This window comes from Centroberyx affinis, unplaced genomic scaffold (genome assembly GCF_046629955.1).
Source record: "Centroberyx affinis isolate AG114_WGS23_722 - 3 ecotype Tasmania unplaced genomic scaffold, CSIRO-AGI_Caff_v1 ptg000255l_1, whole genome shotgun sequence".
Lineage (NCBI taxonomy): Eukaryota > Metazoa > Chordata > Actinopteri > Beryciformes > Berycidae > Centroberyx > Centroberyx affinis.
Window position 1 is genome coordinate 163,579 of NW_027278937.1, and position 16,422 is coordinate 180,000.

General features: G+C 45.4%; 1 protein-coding gene across 1 annotated transcript in view; it reads right to left on the minus strand.

The window, feature by feature from the left end:
• The window catches only part of znf385c (zinc finger protein 385C), a 78,535-nt gene that overhangs the window by 4,008 nt on the left and 58,105 nt on the right, over nucleotides 1-16,422 (minus strand). The window contains exons 2-4 of the mRNA XM_071545631.1: nucleotides 14,277-14,419; nucleotides 8,907-9,017; nucleotides 4,400-4,625 (exon numbers count right to left, since the gene is read on the minus strand). Coding sequence (XP_071401732.1) covers nucleotides 4,400-4,625; nucleotides 8,907-9,017; nucleotides 14,277-14,419 — 480 coding nt within the window. The remainder of the gene's footprint in view (nucleotides 1-4,399; nucleotides 4,626-8,906; nucleotides 9,018-14,276; nucleotides 14,420-16,422) is intronic.

Consider the following 16,422-nt stretch of genomic DNA (forward strand, 5'->3'; position numbering starts at 1 on the left):
GCTGGTGTACTGCATAAATAGCTGGAAAAATCCCATTGCAAAGCTTAAGTAGTAAAACATCAAATCATATTTTGATATGGAATAAACTTTTTGAGTGCAAATATAAAGTCAGCAGAATTTATCTCCAAATAACCATTCAGCTTTTAATATAATATTGGAATAGACATTAAGGGTGCTTTTCAAGTGCTGGCTTTGTGGCATTTTCCGATATAGTATCAGCCTTTTTTTTAACCCATGTGGAACGGACTAGATTAGCTGTGGTTTGCCATCAGTAAATGCCATCAGCCCCCCCCCACCCTCTCCCGCAACCGCCCCCCATCCCACCCCCACCTCTCTTGTTCGCTCTCCCTCCCCCTTTTCTTCCCCTCACTATTCAAATATCAAGTGAAGGACCCAAGGCTCAGTCAATATAAACAAACCCATCGACTGCCGGGCCCGGCCGATAAGTCACTGGAGTTCCATTACGCACATCTCCCCTTCACCCCATCGCCCTCCCAAGGGAGTCACACACTTCACCCCAGAGCGCTGTGTGCTACGCTCACTGAATATCTCCATTTCATTTGCTGCGCTTTCCCCACACACACACACACACCATCCCTTTTCACTGCAACTGCGCTCCATTGATTTTTCCCTTTTACGTCCCAGAGTAAATTCATCACTGGAGATAAGGGTCTTCCTCTCTCATTCCTGCTGCAGAAAAGGAACCTGTATAAGAGCAAGATTAGACAGTCCCCTCTCTGTAATGAGAGTGACCCCTGGGGGATTCGAGCTCCCCTGGTAGAGGGGGGATTGGTATGATCCTGAGCTTATGTGAAAGACGGGGCCACCTGAGAAGTCTCTAGAGGGGAGTGATACTGATCAATGGATTTAGGAGGCACCTTACCGAGGAAGACATGGAGGCTGGGGGGAATCAAAGTCCTCTCTGAAAATCCAGAGGTCTCGGATCATGAAGGACCCCATTCAGCAAAGAATCATTTCAGATATCCCCGCTGAGTTTCAGGTATCCCGGCTTTAAAGAAGCTAAACCCAAACCTGAACAGAAAAAAAATGACTACGTCTACTCATGGCTCTCATATCAAAAGAGCTGCTGATTTGCGCAGACTTGGGTCAACAAATGCTGTGACACAAATAAAGTGCCCCCCTCTCCCCCCACGGGTCCCCCAGAAAACACCTCCTGTCTGTCTGCTTGTCAATCATCCCGCTTGCCCTCTGACCGTCTACATGATGGCAGGAACTGCAACCAAGATTGGCAAACTGTCAGACCAAAGGCCAGCATATTGGCAGTGATGACAGGGCCACTGTGGATAGTAACTCTGCAAATCACACAGTAGCAAAATATGGATATTCAGATCAATGTTGTGTAGGCAATCATCAGTTTTCTTTAACTTGAAGGGAATTTAATCCAAGTCTTAACAGTCCAATTAAAGTTGACAGGCTTAGAGTGTAAACATATCTGAAGAGATCGCTGCTCAGTAGATTGATCCTGTGAGAACTTTAACCACAGCCAAATACCAAATGAATATGAAGATTGGACTCATTAGGCTAAATTTGCTATGTACACACTCACATACACATATGCACACAGACACTAAGCACTAAGTTCTGACTGCAACCACTGATCCAAGGCAGTCTGAGAACATAAACAGCTTCCCTGGGGTAAAACTCTTGCTTTAAATCATCATTACTGTGATGGCAGACAGAGTTCCCTTGAAGAAGGTTTCAACAGCAGAGTCAATCAAAGCCTGGGGTGATTGATGCTTGTCACGGATGATGCAGGCCCTCTGTCTCTAGGCGCTAGCCTGCCGCTCGCTCACTCACTCACTGTCTGTATGCCTTCCCTCCCTTCTTGGTCTGTGTTTCAAGTGTTCATTAGCTCTTTTCTAAGACTGAAAATGTTCCCTCTACTCTTCTCTGTCTTTCTCCACCAATTGTTGTGGTAGCCTAAATGGTATACCTGCAGGAACTATGGGATAAGTTGAGAATGCGATGTGATAGAACTTATATGCAATACATTTTTAAAAAACAAAATGACCCTTCATTATCAGGCAATATAAGTTGGGTGTATTGCAGTAGACTGGGCCAGAATTAATGCTGCAGTTGAACGTGGGACACGCTGTCCTGTTGAGATATTAAAGTCCAGAAGCTAAACTGACATATGGGATATTGCTGTTGGTGTAGTGGTAGTGTCGTTGCTCAAGTAGCTTAAGGTCCAAGGTTTGTGTCTGGCCCTGCCAGATGCTACAATATTAAATTCACTGAAGCATTTTCAATAATCACTGGACACATCAAATTAGCTACTAACTAGCTACGTCTCCCAATTCTGCTGCGATGGCTCAGTTTGGTACCAGTGTATATAGGCCTAAATTCAAATTACCTAGTCCATTTCACTGAGTGGCACTGGCCCAAATGTACTTGGAAAGCCCTTTCTAAGCCGTGTGCTCTTGTGTACTGTGATTTTCAGCAGCACCCCTGGTCAAAAGATCTTCCTGCAGCTATGAATGCAAGTGGTTTCCTGTGTCCAAACGTCCAGCCGGAGGTATGCTATTATTGGTTCTTGATGGCAGACAATGTGGGCATTACCCTCAGACAGTTCCCCACCAGCCTTCAGTTTCATGCAGACATAACTAATTTCATAGAGTGTTAATTTGGAGTGCTATTCCATTACAGGTTGGCATTGTGGTGCATGCCACCACTGGCTCGCTCCACTGCATTTCAATTTCACATCAGGCCAATCACACAATTGGGCTTATTAAAGAGTGTTCCTCCTCACAAAATTGCCTTGGAACTGTAAAATTATTCACAGCATAAAAACTAGCTATGACTTATCTACTTTCTCTCTCCACTGACCTCCCCCCCATTCTCTCTCATTCCTCCCTCTCTCTCTCTCTCTCTTTCATTCATTTCATCTTATCTTTCATTTTCCACTCATCATCTCGTTTCGTGTCTGCTTCTGCTTCCCTTTTTCAGACCTCTCCTTGCAACGGCGGAATATTAAAATGAGATTTGATGAGAGCGTTATCAGGCTCCCAGTCTTTTGTCCACTCTCTCCTTTCTGAAGGAGACTCTCAGTGCTCAGGGCAAAAATGTGTGCCTCTGCAAGTGCGTGTGTGTTTGCGTGTGCACGTGCGTCTACGTGCATGCGCGTGTGTATGAGGGGGATAAAGTACAGACTCTCCCTCCTTACCCAATACCTTCATATCTCTTCTCTGATATTCCCTCTAGCATCCAAGCGCATTTTGAAATTCAGCTCAGATAGCGATCTTCTCCGGGGCAAGGGAAGTGGAGAGGAGGATGAAGTACGAAAGTAGACGAGAGAGGAGGAAAACCGCTCTACCGCCCTTCCACTCCCATTGCTTTGGATGGATAAATGAAAAGCTGGACCAAGACAAGTGTAATATGAGAAGGTAATGGGTTCACTCTACAGCCAAAATGCTATCACAGCAATTCACGCTCTTCAAGCTAAAGTTGCAGCCTTGTCTAGTAGTATAGCCAACAAGTATCATGCTGAAAGGAAAACCAAAGCACTCTTTTCCTTATCAAAGGTTAAAATGTCTATATTTACACCACCAATATGAAAAAAGATTTTAACTCCTTGTAAAGGAAGCCTTTGATTTCTTTCAACTTTATTTTCTACTTGACAACCCCTCAAATAAAAAGCCTCTAACCACTATTTTGCTCCCTCTCCACTCAGGCAGAGCTTTGTGTCATTCTTTCATGTTGCACAAATATGCCAATTCTTGTTCTACAGCTAACCTCTCTAACCAAGATAGATAGACAGGAGAGAGCGGAGGGAAATGAAGAGGCAAAAAAGGGGTAAAAACGACTCCAACGAGACTCCGATCGATCTCAGCCAGTCCCTTTATTAACACAACATCCCTCGCTCCCAGATATCCCACAATCCCACAGCTTCGGAGCCTTCCATCCATCACTGGGCGTGGGTAGAGAGGCCCAGTTTGGAGGAGGGGGCCGAGGATAGCATGGGCTGAAAATTGATAAGCTTTCAATGCGCAGAAGCGTTGAGGGGATGGGGTACAGAAGATGTAATCACAGCCTATAAAACAATGGGATGGAGGGAGAGAGATAAGGGAGGTAGAGAAGATATACAGTACGGAGGAGGAGGATGGGACAACAGGAGAGAAATGGCAAGAGCTGTAGATGGATGTGAGAAGGGCGAGAAGGATTGGTTGTAAGGAAGTGGTGGAGAGGGATTATAAAGATGAAAGGCGGGATAGCAAAGTGAAATTGAGTGGAAGAAGGGAATTAGAGGACATAAAGAACCAAACCCCGATAGAGCGATCATCAAGAAGGAGAGGGGTGGAGAACGATCGGTTACGAAGAGCGTTTCCTTTTCCCGGATCGGCCCTCACCCCCGTCTCTCCGTCTCTGTCGGTCGACTTACTTGTTCCCTCCATCAAGCTCGTGTCCATGAGCGCGGGGATCGCGACCTCGGTGGCGGCCGTCTTGCTCCTGTCCCGCTCCCGTTCCCGGTCTCTCTCCCGGTCGCGGTCTCGCTCCCTTCCCCCGGACGAGGCTTCCCCAGCTCGCCGCTGCCTGTTCTTCTGGGCCTCCATGGCTTTGAGCTTGCGGGCGTGCTTGTGTCCCTTATAGTGGGCCTCCGCCTGGTTCTGCGGGGGAGTAGAGAGGGCGGGAGGTTAGGAGAGAGGGGAGAGGGGAGCGTTAGACTCAACGCATTATCTGCTCTGAAGACCCGAACACACGTGAAATAAATGTTAAAATGTGCGCCTACATTTTTGCTCTCTCTCTCTCACAGGCACACACAGGCTGCAAGGAAGAGAGTCTGTTTCTACCTGATAACAGCACTGGCACATTGGGAGGCCAAAGGTATAATTGCATGTGTAATATGCAACAAGAGAGAGGATCCCATCTCCACAACTATCCTATTAATGTGCACTGTGAGAGTCAGCCCACTGCAAATCCTAGACACATGTGGCAACTACTAATCTCACACATAGCACTCCAGTATATCACACATGGACACACAAATAACACACTATGGACACAAGTCAGAACCAAATCACATTCTGACTGACTTTGGATCACGCCGTTCTCGCCCTCTGTGGATCACATTTTACCTTCACATTCCCATCATTCTCACGGCCCCGTTCAATCCACGAGCAAAGCCCCCGGTGTCAGAACAAGCGTGAATACATAGGAACAGCGAGGAAATCAATACAGAGATCACTCATTAAAACCTAAAACAACCTCTGAGGATCAGCTCTCATGAGCTGCTGCCAGCGATAGAGATGCTGCCTTGACATGTGATCACTTTGGATGGAAAGAGCAGATCTAGATTTTGAACACACTATGGAAAGCATGATACAAGCCTACTGATACAATATAGGGCTGCAAGTAATGATTATTTTTATGATCAATTAATCTAGCGGTTATTTTTTCGATTAATCGATTAGTGTAGAAAATATCAAAAATATGACAAATGCCCATCACAAGTAACCAGAGCCTAAAGTGATCCTCAAAATTGCTTCCTTAGTCTGACCAGCAGACGAAAAACCCCAATGTATTAATTTAATAATTATATGAGAGAAAAGCAGCAGCTCTTATCATTTGTGAAGCTGTACCCAACAAATGTTTGGTATTTTTACTTGATACATGATTAAAACGATGAATCGATTATCAAAATTATAATAAATAAATTTTCTGTCGATCAACTAATCGATTAATCGACTAATTGTTTCAGCACTAATACAATTTATACACATGTACGCTTTAAATCACGGCTAACTGAAGAGTTCTGTTCCAAAATGAGATATCCAACATGTGAAAAAGGTGACACAAAATTAAAACTAATTTTAGTATTTTATATGGGATAGCAGTTAATTAAGTCCTCGATACAAATTAATGACTATTTTCCAAAATGAATGTACCGCATTACTGAATAAAACTCCTCAAAAAGTGTGTGTTGGTTTTAACAGGTTTATCTAGGGCTGGGCAGGGTGAGGTGCAGTCGTTCAGCCACGGCAGCAATCCCTCATACAGTTAATACTTCTTAAACAAATAAGTCATGCAAACCCTCAGGCACTAAACAACTCGAGGAGGGAGATCGGGCTCTGCTTTGAAGGCTTCCTAAGTGAGGAATAAATACATTCAGAAATGACTAACAGACTCGCAAACACTGAGAGACTTTTTCATTAGAGTGAGCGAAACACGTACAGCTGCTGGCTTTGAATGTGGATTTCCCTGATTACCTGAGCATCAACAATACATTAAGGGTGATAGCAATAAAAAGATCACCGCATGCACTGTGTTAGTATGTAGATACAAGATTACAGACACACACACACACACACACACACACACATCACCCACCTCCCACAGCTCTCCCATATTATATATATAACAGATAAAGGTCGAGGTAAACACCAGCAGTCTGGGTAAGCAGTCGGGCGCGCAGACTTCACATTAGCGAACCTAATGGTGTGATATAGTGCAGGCCTATAAATAACGTGGCTGTCAAAGCATCTGTAAACACAACTTGAATACCTCAGCACATCGGCTGACTGATCTGCCGTGAAAAGGCTTCGGAGATTAGCGTGACGTGACGAATTCAGCCGGCTCCCCTCCCCTGCCGCCCGTCTCTCCGTCCAATTGAATCTCGGCGGAGACGGAGGGACAAGGTGTGAAATGAGCTTTGGTTTTCACATCAGCAGCCTTCCCAGCATGACTTCAGGGAAATACAAGGCTCTTAGAAAGGGATTCTTGATTTGACCACTGATTAAGTAATTACTCACTGGGCTATAGCTGGTATTTATGACTTCTCTAAGACATAGTTTGCTCTAACATTACGGGCACATGTATTAAAACACAGCTTCTTATTAAAAGCACCAGTCACCATTGTCTTTATGCTATTTTTCACTGCAGCATGCAATCGCTTGTATTGTGTAATTATTTAAGCACATTTCAAAGTAGCCTCTGTACCATGGTGAACAAGAGGAGAAACTTGCCAATGAAAATTTTTAGCAGGTGCTGGAGTGGAGCAGCTTACAAAGAACCATGAAAAAGGAGAACACCGCACACTGCTGCCAAAGCTCCCACATATTTATTCAACTATTTTACAATGTTTCAACCGCACTGCCTCTGAAATAGGAGGAATGTACACTGAAAACACCTCGTAATGTAAAAGACTACTCCAGCCTCGTCCAGACCCAACAAGGTATATCCCAAAATATCAATAAATTGACAATATATCATTGATATACCATGCTATATAATAATTGCATTATTAGCAAAGGGGCATTAAGCAATATGACCTCTATCAACATCTATCAGCAGCCAGTAAGAATTGCAACAACATTGAAAGAACTTGTCTCCTCCCTACACACACACACACACACACACACACACACACACGCACACTCCTGTCCCCTTGAGCTATGGTGGCCTGTTAACTGACACAAACAATAAAGTCACATTTTCACATTAGAGACGAGTTAGGCTAGCTAGTTAGAGCAGAGATCCAGCAGAAAGTGTTTCAAAATGCAAAAGATTCAAAATACTGTCGTAATAACACTGCTTTGTCATTTCCTTACCTTGCTTTTTAGCGTTCGTAGCGGAAATTTCTTGCGAGGGCGATCACTCGCTCATAGCACCACCCTCCATTACTGAGCAGGCGGATTGTGAGTGTCTCTTTAAATTATAATGGGTGGGGAGTTTTGTCTCAAAACACAGTCCAGTTGAGTGAGTTTTGAAAGCCAGTAAGGAAGGTTTTTACTGTCTATGGGGCAGTAAAAATCGGACTTATTTCCCCTTTGAGCATTATGCATAAGGATAACTTGATATGATATCTCAGCAAACTCCAAAGCAGGGTGCATGGTTGGGTTATTCCTTGCCCTCGGAGAGACAGATAAAGCTACAGTCAGACCTGACGCTCCTCTTTATGTGCAGAGGCAGGGAATGGGATTTGCTCTAGTATGTGAAGAGCAAGTCTGTGTCTGCTCTCTCCCCCTCCGCTCACCGTCTCCTGTGTCTCTGCCCCTCTTTGAAGATGGAGCCCAAAAAGATTATGTGTGTGTGTGTGTGTGTGTGTGTGTGTGTGTTTTACTGTGCCCAGACGTGAGATGTCTTAAAGCTTTCTGGACTATTGTCTATTTGTTTATGTGAATATGCATGAAATGTCGCAGGATGTTTGACTGTGTGTATGTGTTTGTGTTGGTGTACAAGCATGCATGTTAGCGTGTATGTATTTGTGTGTGTGTGTGTGTGTGTGCTGGAGGTAGGGATGGGAGAAATGGAACGAGAAGCCGAGAATGTTGCTTCCTGCTGGGGCTGCTGATTGTTTCTGCTCTTTGCTGATAAACGGCAGCTCTCCCTGCTGTCTAATCCCTCACACCAAAACAACACACACACACACACACACGCGCGCGCGCGCACACACACACACACAAATACACTTAAGGGAAAACCAAACTAACTTTTATGTGCAAATAAATAGATAAATAAATGACTACCTTTTGATTTAAAGTAAAGAAAATTGGAGACGTGCTTACAGTCTCTCTGTTTTGCATACACACACACACAGACACACAAACATGCACATACACACACACACACACACACACACACACACACACACACACACACACGTAGATACATAGACAGACACGCACAAAATGAGTCAGCGGGGAAGATAAGAGCTCAGGTAATTTTAGAACGGCCATATTTTCAAAAACCAACATTCAAGATGATGGCAGAGGCAGAAAACAAAGAGAGATGTTGTTCTCTGAAGCTAGACTCTGGTTTAGATTTCTTTTATGCTGTAAATTACACAGTCTTGCATGCAGTCTCCTTCTCTCTCTGTCTGTCCCTTGACCTGTCTCTCATATACAACACAACACAACACAGAGCCATATAGGCACTACAGCATTTCTTACCGTTGAGTTAAAGCGCAGGTGGCAAATGTTACAAGAGATAATCTGTTTCTTCTTGAGAGGCTGAGGGACACCGAACGTGTGGTTGATCACTGCCTTCTGTACCGGGTCCATCTGAGAGACAGTGAGAGAAGACCAGGGCAAACAGCGTTAGTTCCAAGTTCAAGATTTTACTGTCCCAAATGAGAAATTTGGGTGCAGCAAAAACAACACATAATCACAACAGAATATACAGAGAACACACAGGAGATATTAAAACACATGAAGTGAACTATGTCAGCGTGGCAGGATGGTCTAATGGTTAGTGAGGTGAGGTCACCCCCCAACCAGAGGGCCCAGGCTCAATCCCCACTGTGGCCATACCTGTAAAAGCATCTTTGAGTAAGATACTTAAAGGAAAAAAACAGCTATTGGCGATGTACCTTGCATTTCACGGTGATGATTTTTTCTTATTCCCATGGATAACTGGCCAAACATGATGTCTGTCTATTTCCAGCACAGCTACAATGGAGTTTAATAGGGGAACATTTTTAAGCTATAAGTAAACGTCAGGTTTTGGTGTCAGTCCCTCAGAATCAAAGCGCAAGGGCTTCTATCTAGACTCACCTAGACAATCGTTCAGGGAGAGGGAGAGACCAATTTCTCCACTGACAGTAGCCTCAATAGACCAGAATGCAAAGCAGCCACAAGACATGTTGCTTTTTGCATAAGGTGTGCATACTCTCACTGTACAGTATATCCCACAGCTGAATGTAACAAGTTCACATCCGTTCTCTGGGTGCTGTTGAAAGTCATTCTCAGAAATGTAGGAAATCACTGACTGAAGTAGAAGCAGATGAGGCAGATTGAGGGAAAGTAGATACACCAAAAAAGTAAAATACATCACTCCATCACAAAATAACTCCTGGAATACATGTATCATCACAGATTGATGATACATATCAGTGTAAGAATATCTGAGGGTGGATTTTTCCTTTAACTCCCCTCTCTGCTCCAGGTTGCTCCATCCAACCAGAGGGCAAAAAGAGAATTTCCTCCTTGCTGGATGAATATAATGTATCAAAATATTTTTTTAAAAAGGGAGCGAGGAAGCAGGGGCATGGGGTGGAGGGTCTATCTGTTACAGAACAGGTTTGTGGCAGAGGAAGCTCAAATGCTCCCTTCAAGGTCAGTCTGTGACACCCGGAGCTTTGCATATGACGTGTCTGACATAGACATCAGTGGCTACGGAGTAACCTGGCACATGGCCATACGCTGGTTAAGGTCTTGTTCAGGTTAAGCTGTTTACAGGAACCTCTGATACCCGGCGATTGAGTCTCTCTGTTGCCATGAATAAACCAGTTAACTGAATATTCCTGTGCACCTGTACTGACCTGAAGATAGAACGGTCTGCCAGCAAAAAAAGATGAAGAAGTACCATGTATGACTGAGGTTACTTCTAATACAGGGGAAGGCAATGATGATCTCAAAAGTAATAGTAATACTGTAGTAAATACTGCTCCCTGCCATGTTTTTTGTTGACATACAAATGCACACATAATGCGAGTTTGCATAGACAAAAACCCAAAGTGAAAGGAACAATACATACTGTATGATGTTTACATGCATTCAAAACCAGGTCATTTGAGTAACTGGGTTAATCAGGATATTCTGAGAATGTAAACACTGTCAGTGAATCTGCCGGATGCTAATGCTCTTATTTGCTGCTTTCACCATACTGCTGAGTTGTGTTTAACATTACCATCAGATCAGTTTGTCATCTATAAGCGCTCATGTTACTCTCCACACAGGCTCTGCTGGATAAGTAAATTTGGTCGTAGCACAACTGCATAGCCCGGTTCTTACAGGCCTAGCTATGGCTAATACTCTAATGCAGTTAGAGTCTATTGTGATTCCAGGAACGTGACTGTATAAGAGATTATGACTCATGGGGAAGCAGTTCTGGAGTGAGACTTTGGATAGACTATGTGACAAATATGGTTTTAACGGTCTCTGCGGAGACCACGGAGTGTCCCGGGACGGCATACTATAAACAGCTGAGGGAGAGGGCCGAGGCCGCGGCGACTGAGCTTCATTAGAAGATCTGCATTCCATGATGACAGCTGATTTCACTGCAGCACCCTTCAGCATGGTATCGCATATAACAATCACCTTGGATCTGTCCCCGGGCTGGCGGCGGGCCCGGGCCTGAGTCTGAATCTGTTCCTCTGCTCACATGGGAGACGGGGCCAGGGGGACGGCGGGGGAGAGCGCTGTTCCCCACCACACCGGGTCAGACCGCCACGCTCAGTGTAACCGGAGCTGTAGTGGCACCGGCGGCCCCCGGCAGCCCAGAGATCAAGGCGTGTTGGTGCATCTGCGGCGGGGCGGCCGGTGCTGCCTTACTGTCTTACTGAGACACAAGCCTGAACAACGCCGGACACAGAGCCGTCCCCTGTCAAAAAGCTGCTGCCGCCTGTGCGAGAGTGGAGTCTTGTTTACTCCAGATTCCTCAAGGCCAGGTGTGAGAGAGAATATAAACACACCTGACACTCAAACCTCCACGCTGGAGGTATACCTCTCCCTCAAGGGTATCTTTGCCTCCGCTGCTTTATTTTGGCCTCTTCTCTACACGACTCCAAACTACCTCGGGGAGCAACTGACTTTTCCCTTCACAAGCCAAAGCCTGGCCATGGAAACCTAGCTCTCCCACTCGTCCTGCCCTCTGTCCACCTTAGCAGGGCAGGCTGCACACAACTATTTGTTTTAGGAACTGAAGAATGTGCCCATTGTCTGTCCGCAGCCATCCTGAACGGACCGCTATAAATGCGTCTATTGTCCAGGCCCTCCGTCCTCCCCCACCGTCCTGGTGCAGACAGAACTTATCCAGCGCCGGGCGGCTGAGCCCATGATGGAGTTTCAGGGTAGGTAGAGAGAGAGAGAGAGAGAGAGAGAACGAGAGAGAGAGAGAAAGAGAGACAGAGAGAGAGAGAGGGGGGGAGGGTAAGGAAGGACAGCAGGGAAACTGGAGGCTATTTAGTTTTGGAGACAGGTGCATTCATCTTCCCCCCCTGCACACGTCCAGGACAACGTGAGCCTTATCAGGGCTAGGAGAACCTGCGGCTCCCTGTTGAATGGACTTTGTGATTAATGCCACAGCTGCACCGTCAGACTGTGTGTTATGGAGGCTAATCATCTCCTCTCGGGACTGAAGCGACACTGATTTGTTGTTATTTCCGTGGTTATCATAATTTCTGCATTCTGGCAGTGGTAGATTCCATGTCCTACTGCGAGTTATATTCTATTCAACAATATCTGACTGAATAGCATGGTAACTCAGTAAATATAATTTCCTTTGTACTAGCTTGCTGCATTCATTCTACTGCTTCTTCCTGCTACAGTGGCTGCAACTAATGTTAATGGGTTTGTAATGTTTTGTTAATGGGTTTCTATTTGGAAAAATATATACAGAAATGATCATAATCAAGCTCTAAAAATAGATGGTGAATGAGTGTTTTCTCGATTATCAAGGGTGGATAATGTGTATCGTACATCTGAATATTTAAAAAACAAAAAGTGCATTTAAATATAAAATATTTTTGTTGCTGGATTGCTGCTAATTATTTTTGCCTGACAACATAAAGGCCTGAAAACAGCTGTGAGACACCTTGGTTGTAGTGGTCATTAAAAGAAAAGATTAATTTTCCCATTGAAACATGGAGTGAGCAAAACACACACACAAAACACTGACCACAGACCTGCCCTAAACTACCAGCACCACCAGTATTAATACACGATACTGTCGGAGGACTGGCTGCTTTCCATGCTGGCTTCGCGGCTTGGCATGCTGGATTTTCCATGGGGCGGTATGGCTGACTCCTGGACCGAAGGCAGTGGGTGGCAGAGAACAAACAGCACCTTTCACACAGCAGGTTGGAGGACCCCCCCTCCGCACACACACACACACACATACACACACATCATACAGCATACATGTATGTCTCATCCACCCCCTCACACGTGTCCTCCGCTGTAAGAACCAGCCGCCCAGATGTCTGTGTGGCCCCTACCTCTCTCTCTCTCTCTCTCTCTCTCATCCTACCTTTTTTCGCTTTGTTTGAAAAGGTGTAAAGTGTATGCTGGAGAGAAAGCCATGGCTTATGTTTCATTTACAGACCACAGAACTCGAGATGGTTTCACAGAGAGCGAGGAAAGAAGCGAACACACACACGCAGACACACTGTAAAAGTAGGATCAAAGAAATCAGAAGCACCGGCTCTCTCTCTCACACACACACACACTCACACACACACACACGCAAAAATGACAATGGGTATACTGCCGGTAAGTAAAGGATCAAAGACACAAGCTTTTAATTCCACATGCTGAGGCAAGGTAAGCACCAGAGCCAAGGTGCTTGAAAACTGTACAGTTTATTGCTGACTTTTGAAACAAAGTAATGGAGGCTGATCTGTAGAAACACTGATACTGGAGTGACAACAGCAATGCTGAGAGGTAACACACTGCTTGAATAAAGATTAGCACCCCAAGCCCAGGGCCAGACCTCTGCAGACAGATAGAGAGGTGGAGTGTGTAGGACGAGGATGGGAGGCAGAGGTCTGGCAGGGGAGATTGCAGTGTGGTTGAATAACAGGGAGGCTGGCATTAAGGACAAACTGTTACAGGTCTGTCTTCCTGGTCAGTCAGTCAGTCTTAACCAGCGTGAGGTGGAACATTGGGACGAAATTTACACTAGCAGTCAAAAGTTTGGGCACATCTGATTGAATGTACCATGCTTTTCATTATCTTGAAGCCATTTTGATCTAAAGGCTTATGCTTAAATTCTTGAAATGTGTTTCTTAGACAAATATAAATAGTGAAGTTGATGCCTAGGTATTCATTTCTTTCCAAAGCCTTTGCCTTTCCATCAAGACAAAGGGTGGCTACTTTAAAGAATCTAAAATATAAGATAGTTTTGATTTATTTAACACCTTTTTGGTCACTGCATAATTCCATTTGTGTTATTTCATAGGTTTGACATCTTAACTATTATTCTAAAATGTGGAAAATAATAAAAATAAAGAAAAATGTGGTGTGTCCAAATTTTTGACTGGTATATGTGGACCACAACCCTAACCCATATACTGTAGGTGCAATAAGTACAATTTTTACTGCCCCATAGCACAAAATGACCTTAATATGTCTGCGAGGGGTTTATAGGGCTGCTGATCAATACCACACAGCTATTACTTTGCCAGGTGCTGAGATTTCTGGCTTGCTATCTCCCTGTTTGTCTGAAAGCTATTCGTCACAGTATCTAAAAAAAAAGACTACAGGCTTTGATTAGACTAGCTACAGCAAGATATAAACTACACGGCAAACCGTCTGACTCACCGTGTTAAAGTTGGGGAAGAGGCTGAGGGGGGAGGATCCATTGAGTCTGAAGGGCAGGAAGTGTTTGAGGTCGAGCTGAGGCTGCAAGGGCCGTCCCGGGACAGGCAGGGAAGCCAGGAGGGGGCTGCCCTGGGCCGACGTACCTGGACAACACAAAGAGAGAGACACCGAGATTAGGAAACAACAGGGAAGAGTTACCAGGAGGGACACCACTGTAAGAGTGGAAGAGTACTGAGGGTTTCAGTCGGTCTGTGCTCTGAGGTGTCTGGGAAGCCTGACTTTGATTTATTTGATACCACAGGCACCGTAACACCTCCAACCGACACCCATCACACACTGTCGCACTCAGAGCTTATGTGTACGTGTGTGCACAAGCGCGTGTTTCTGTGTTTCTGTGTGTGTGGGCCACGCTTGCTGGTGACCCCGCTGAAAACCCCCATCACCCCAACTGCCCAGGCTAATCCTTCAAGGACGTGCACCTGCCATTCATGTACACACACACACACACACACACACACAAACACACGCACAAACACATCATTTAATTACTGATTTATTGGCTGAGGAGTGAGAGCCTGCGCGAGGGGAAGATGGGAGATATCGGATTTCAAATGGACCAGGGATGAAGAGATTTCTAATTTTCCGCCTGGCTGCGTTTCAGTGGACCGGTGCGCTCGGCGGTGCGCAGGCACTTATCCCAGCTCCAGGATCAATCATCGGTGTCATCTGTGGGTCGCCATGGCCACCCCAAAGTATGCGTATCATAGAAGCCCTCATATAACAGAACATACACACCGTAAAGGAGGTGGCATCAGAGTGCGATAATGCACACCATTGAAAAGGCGATGATTAACCTTACAATAACACCAGCATCTTAGACATAGATGAGATTGGCCATATAAGAACTCCTTCTCAGGGTGGGGGAGGGAGGAGATTGTCTATTACAGAGAAAGAGATTTCAGAGACAGATGGTGGGATTACTCAGAGTTAAAGGTGAGGTCAGAAACAGCAGTCTCACAGTGAAAAATCTGTAATGATCTTCATAGCTAGCAGTGCGCAATTTATGGTTTCTGCGGTGTGCCCGGTGTTCACGGTGCGGAGGGTCTGTGCGGCGAGTGCTCCTCACAAAAAATGAGTAGGCCTCTGCAAACGCCGCAGTCAGTTCAGAGGCTATGATTGGTTAATGGTTGCTATGTTAGTTGGTTACTAGGGAAGTAGTCTAATCGAGCAAACTGAAAGCTGACAACCGGCAAAAATGGTCAATCGGAGGAGATTCTGCGCTCTTCACGAACACCGTGCTGTTACCGCATTTACCATAAAATGCTGTGGCTCTGCGGAGAGAACGGTCTTGCCGTGAACACCGTGAACGCCGGGCACACCGCAGAAACCATAAATTTGCCTTAAGGCTGTACATAGCAGTCAAAAATGTCGTGCAATCTGAAATTCCATTTCCATTTTAACGTCACCTCCAGAGGGCGCAAATGTGCAGATTGGAATAGTTGAAAGAAGAAGAACTGCATCAGACAGTGCTTGAGCTGCTTGAATGATAAATGAAGAATCAACAACTGAAAACACTGCAACAGCATCTAACAGTCCACCACATCTTGAACTGGATTCAAGTCCACCTTAACTGGTTGACAAAACCAGCGCCAGATGGAACTATTTCACTTACAGAGCCGAGAAAGACCATCACCCAACCGACATCAAATCCCCTGTTGCTACAAAGCTGTCCAAGTCAATGGAGTAACATAAATTGTTCAAATAAAGCACAGCGGTTCTGTGACTACGTTTTTCTAGGTTTGCCATGGTATCATGGTAGCATTGCATTTTTAGATATTTAAACTTAGTTGTGGTATCAAAGCCAAAAGTTCTGGCATGGTGATGACACGACAGCGATGAAGCGACAGAGTGATGAGAAGAGGATCTGCCAGTAGTCTTTCCTGTACTTTACTGCAGCGTGGCTGGACTGGCAGCTGGCCCTGCCCAGCCTGTCTCTCTCCCTCTGGAGGGTTGGGGGAGGGGGTGGTTGGGTGGATGAGAGGAGGGGTGGGGGGGTTGGGGGTGGGGGGGGTTATTGAAGGGCTGAAGCTCCAAGCATATGCTCCACAGTAGTGTAGGCTCAGGTCTGCCTTTGCCATGCGTGGGC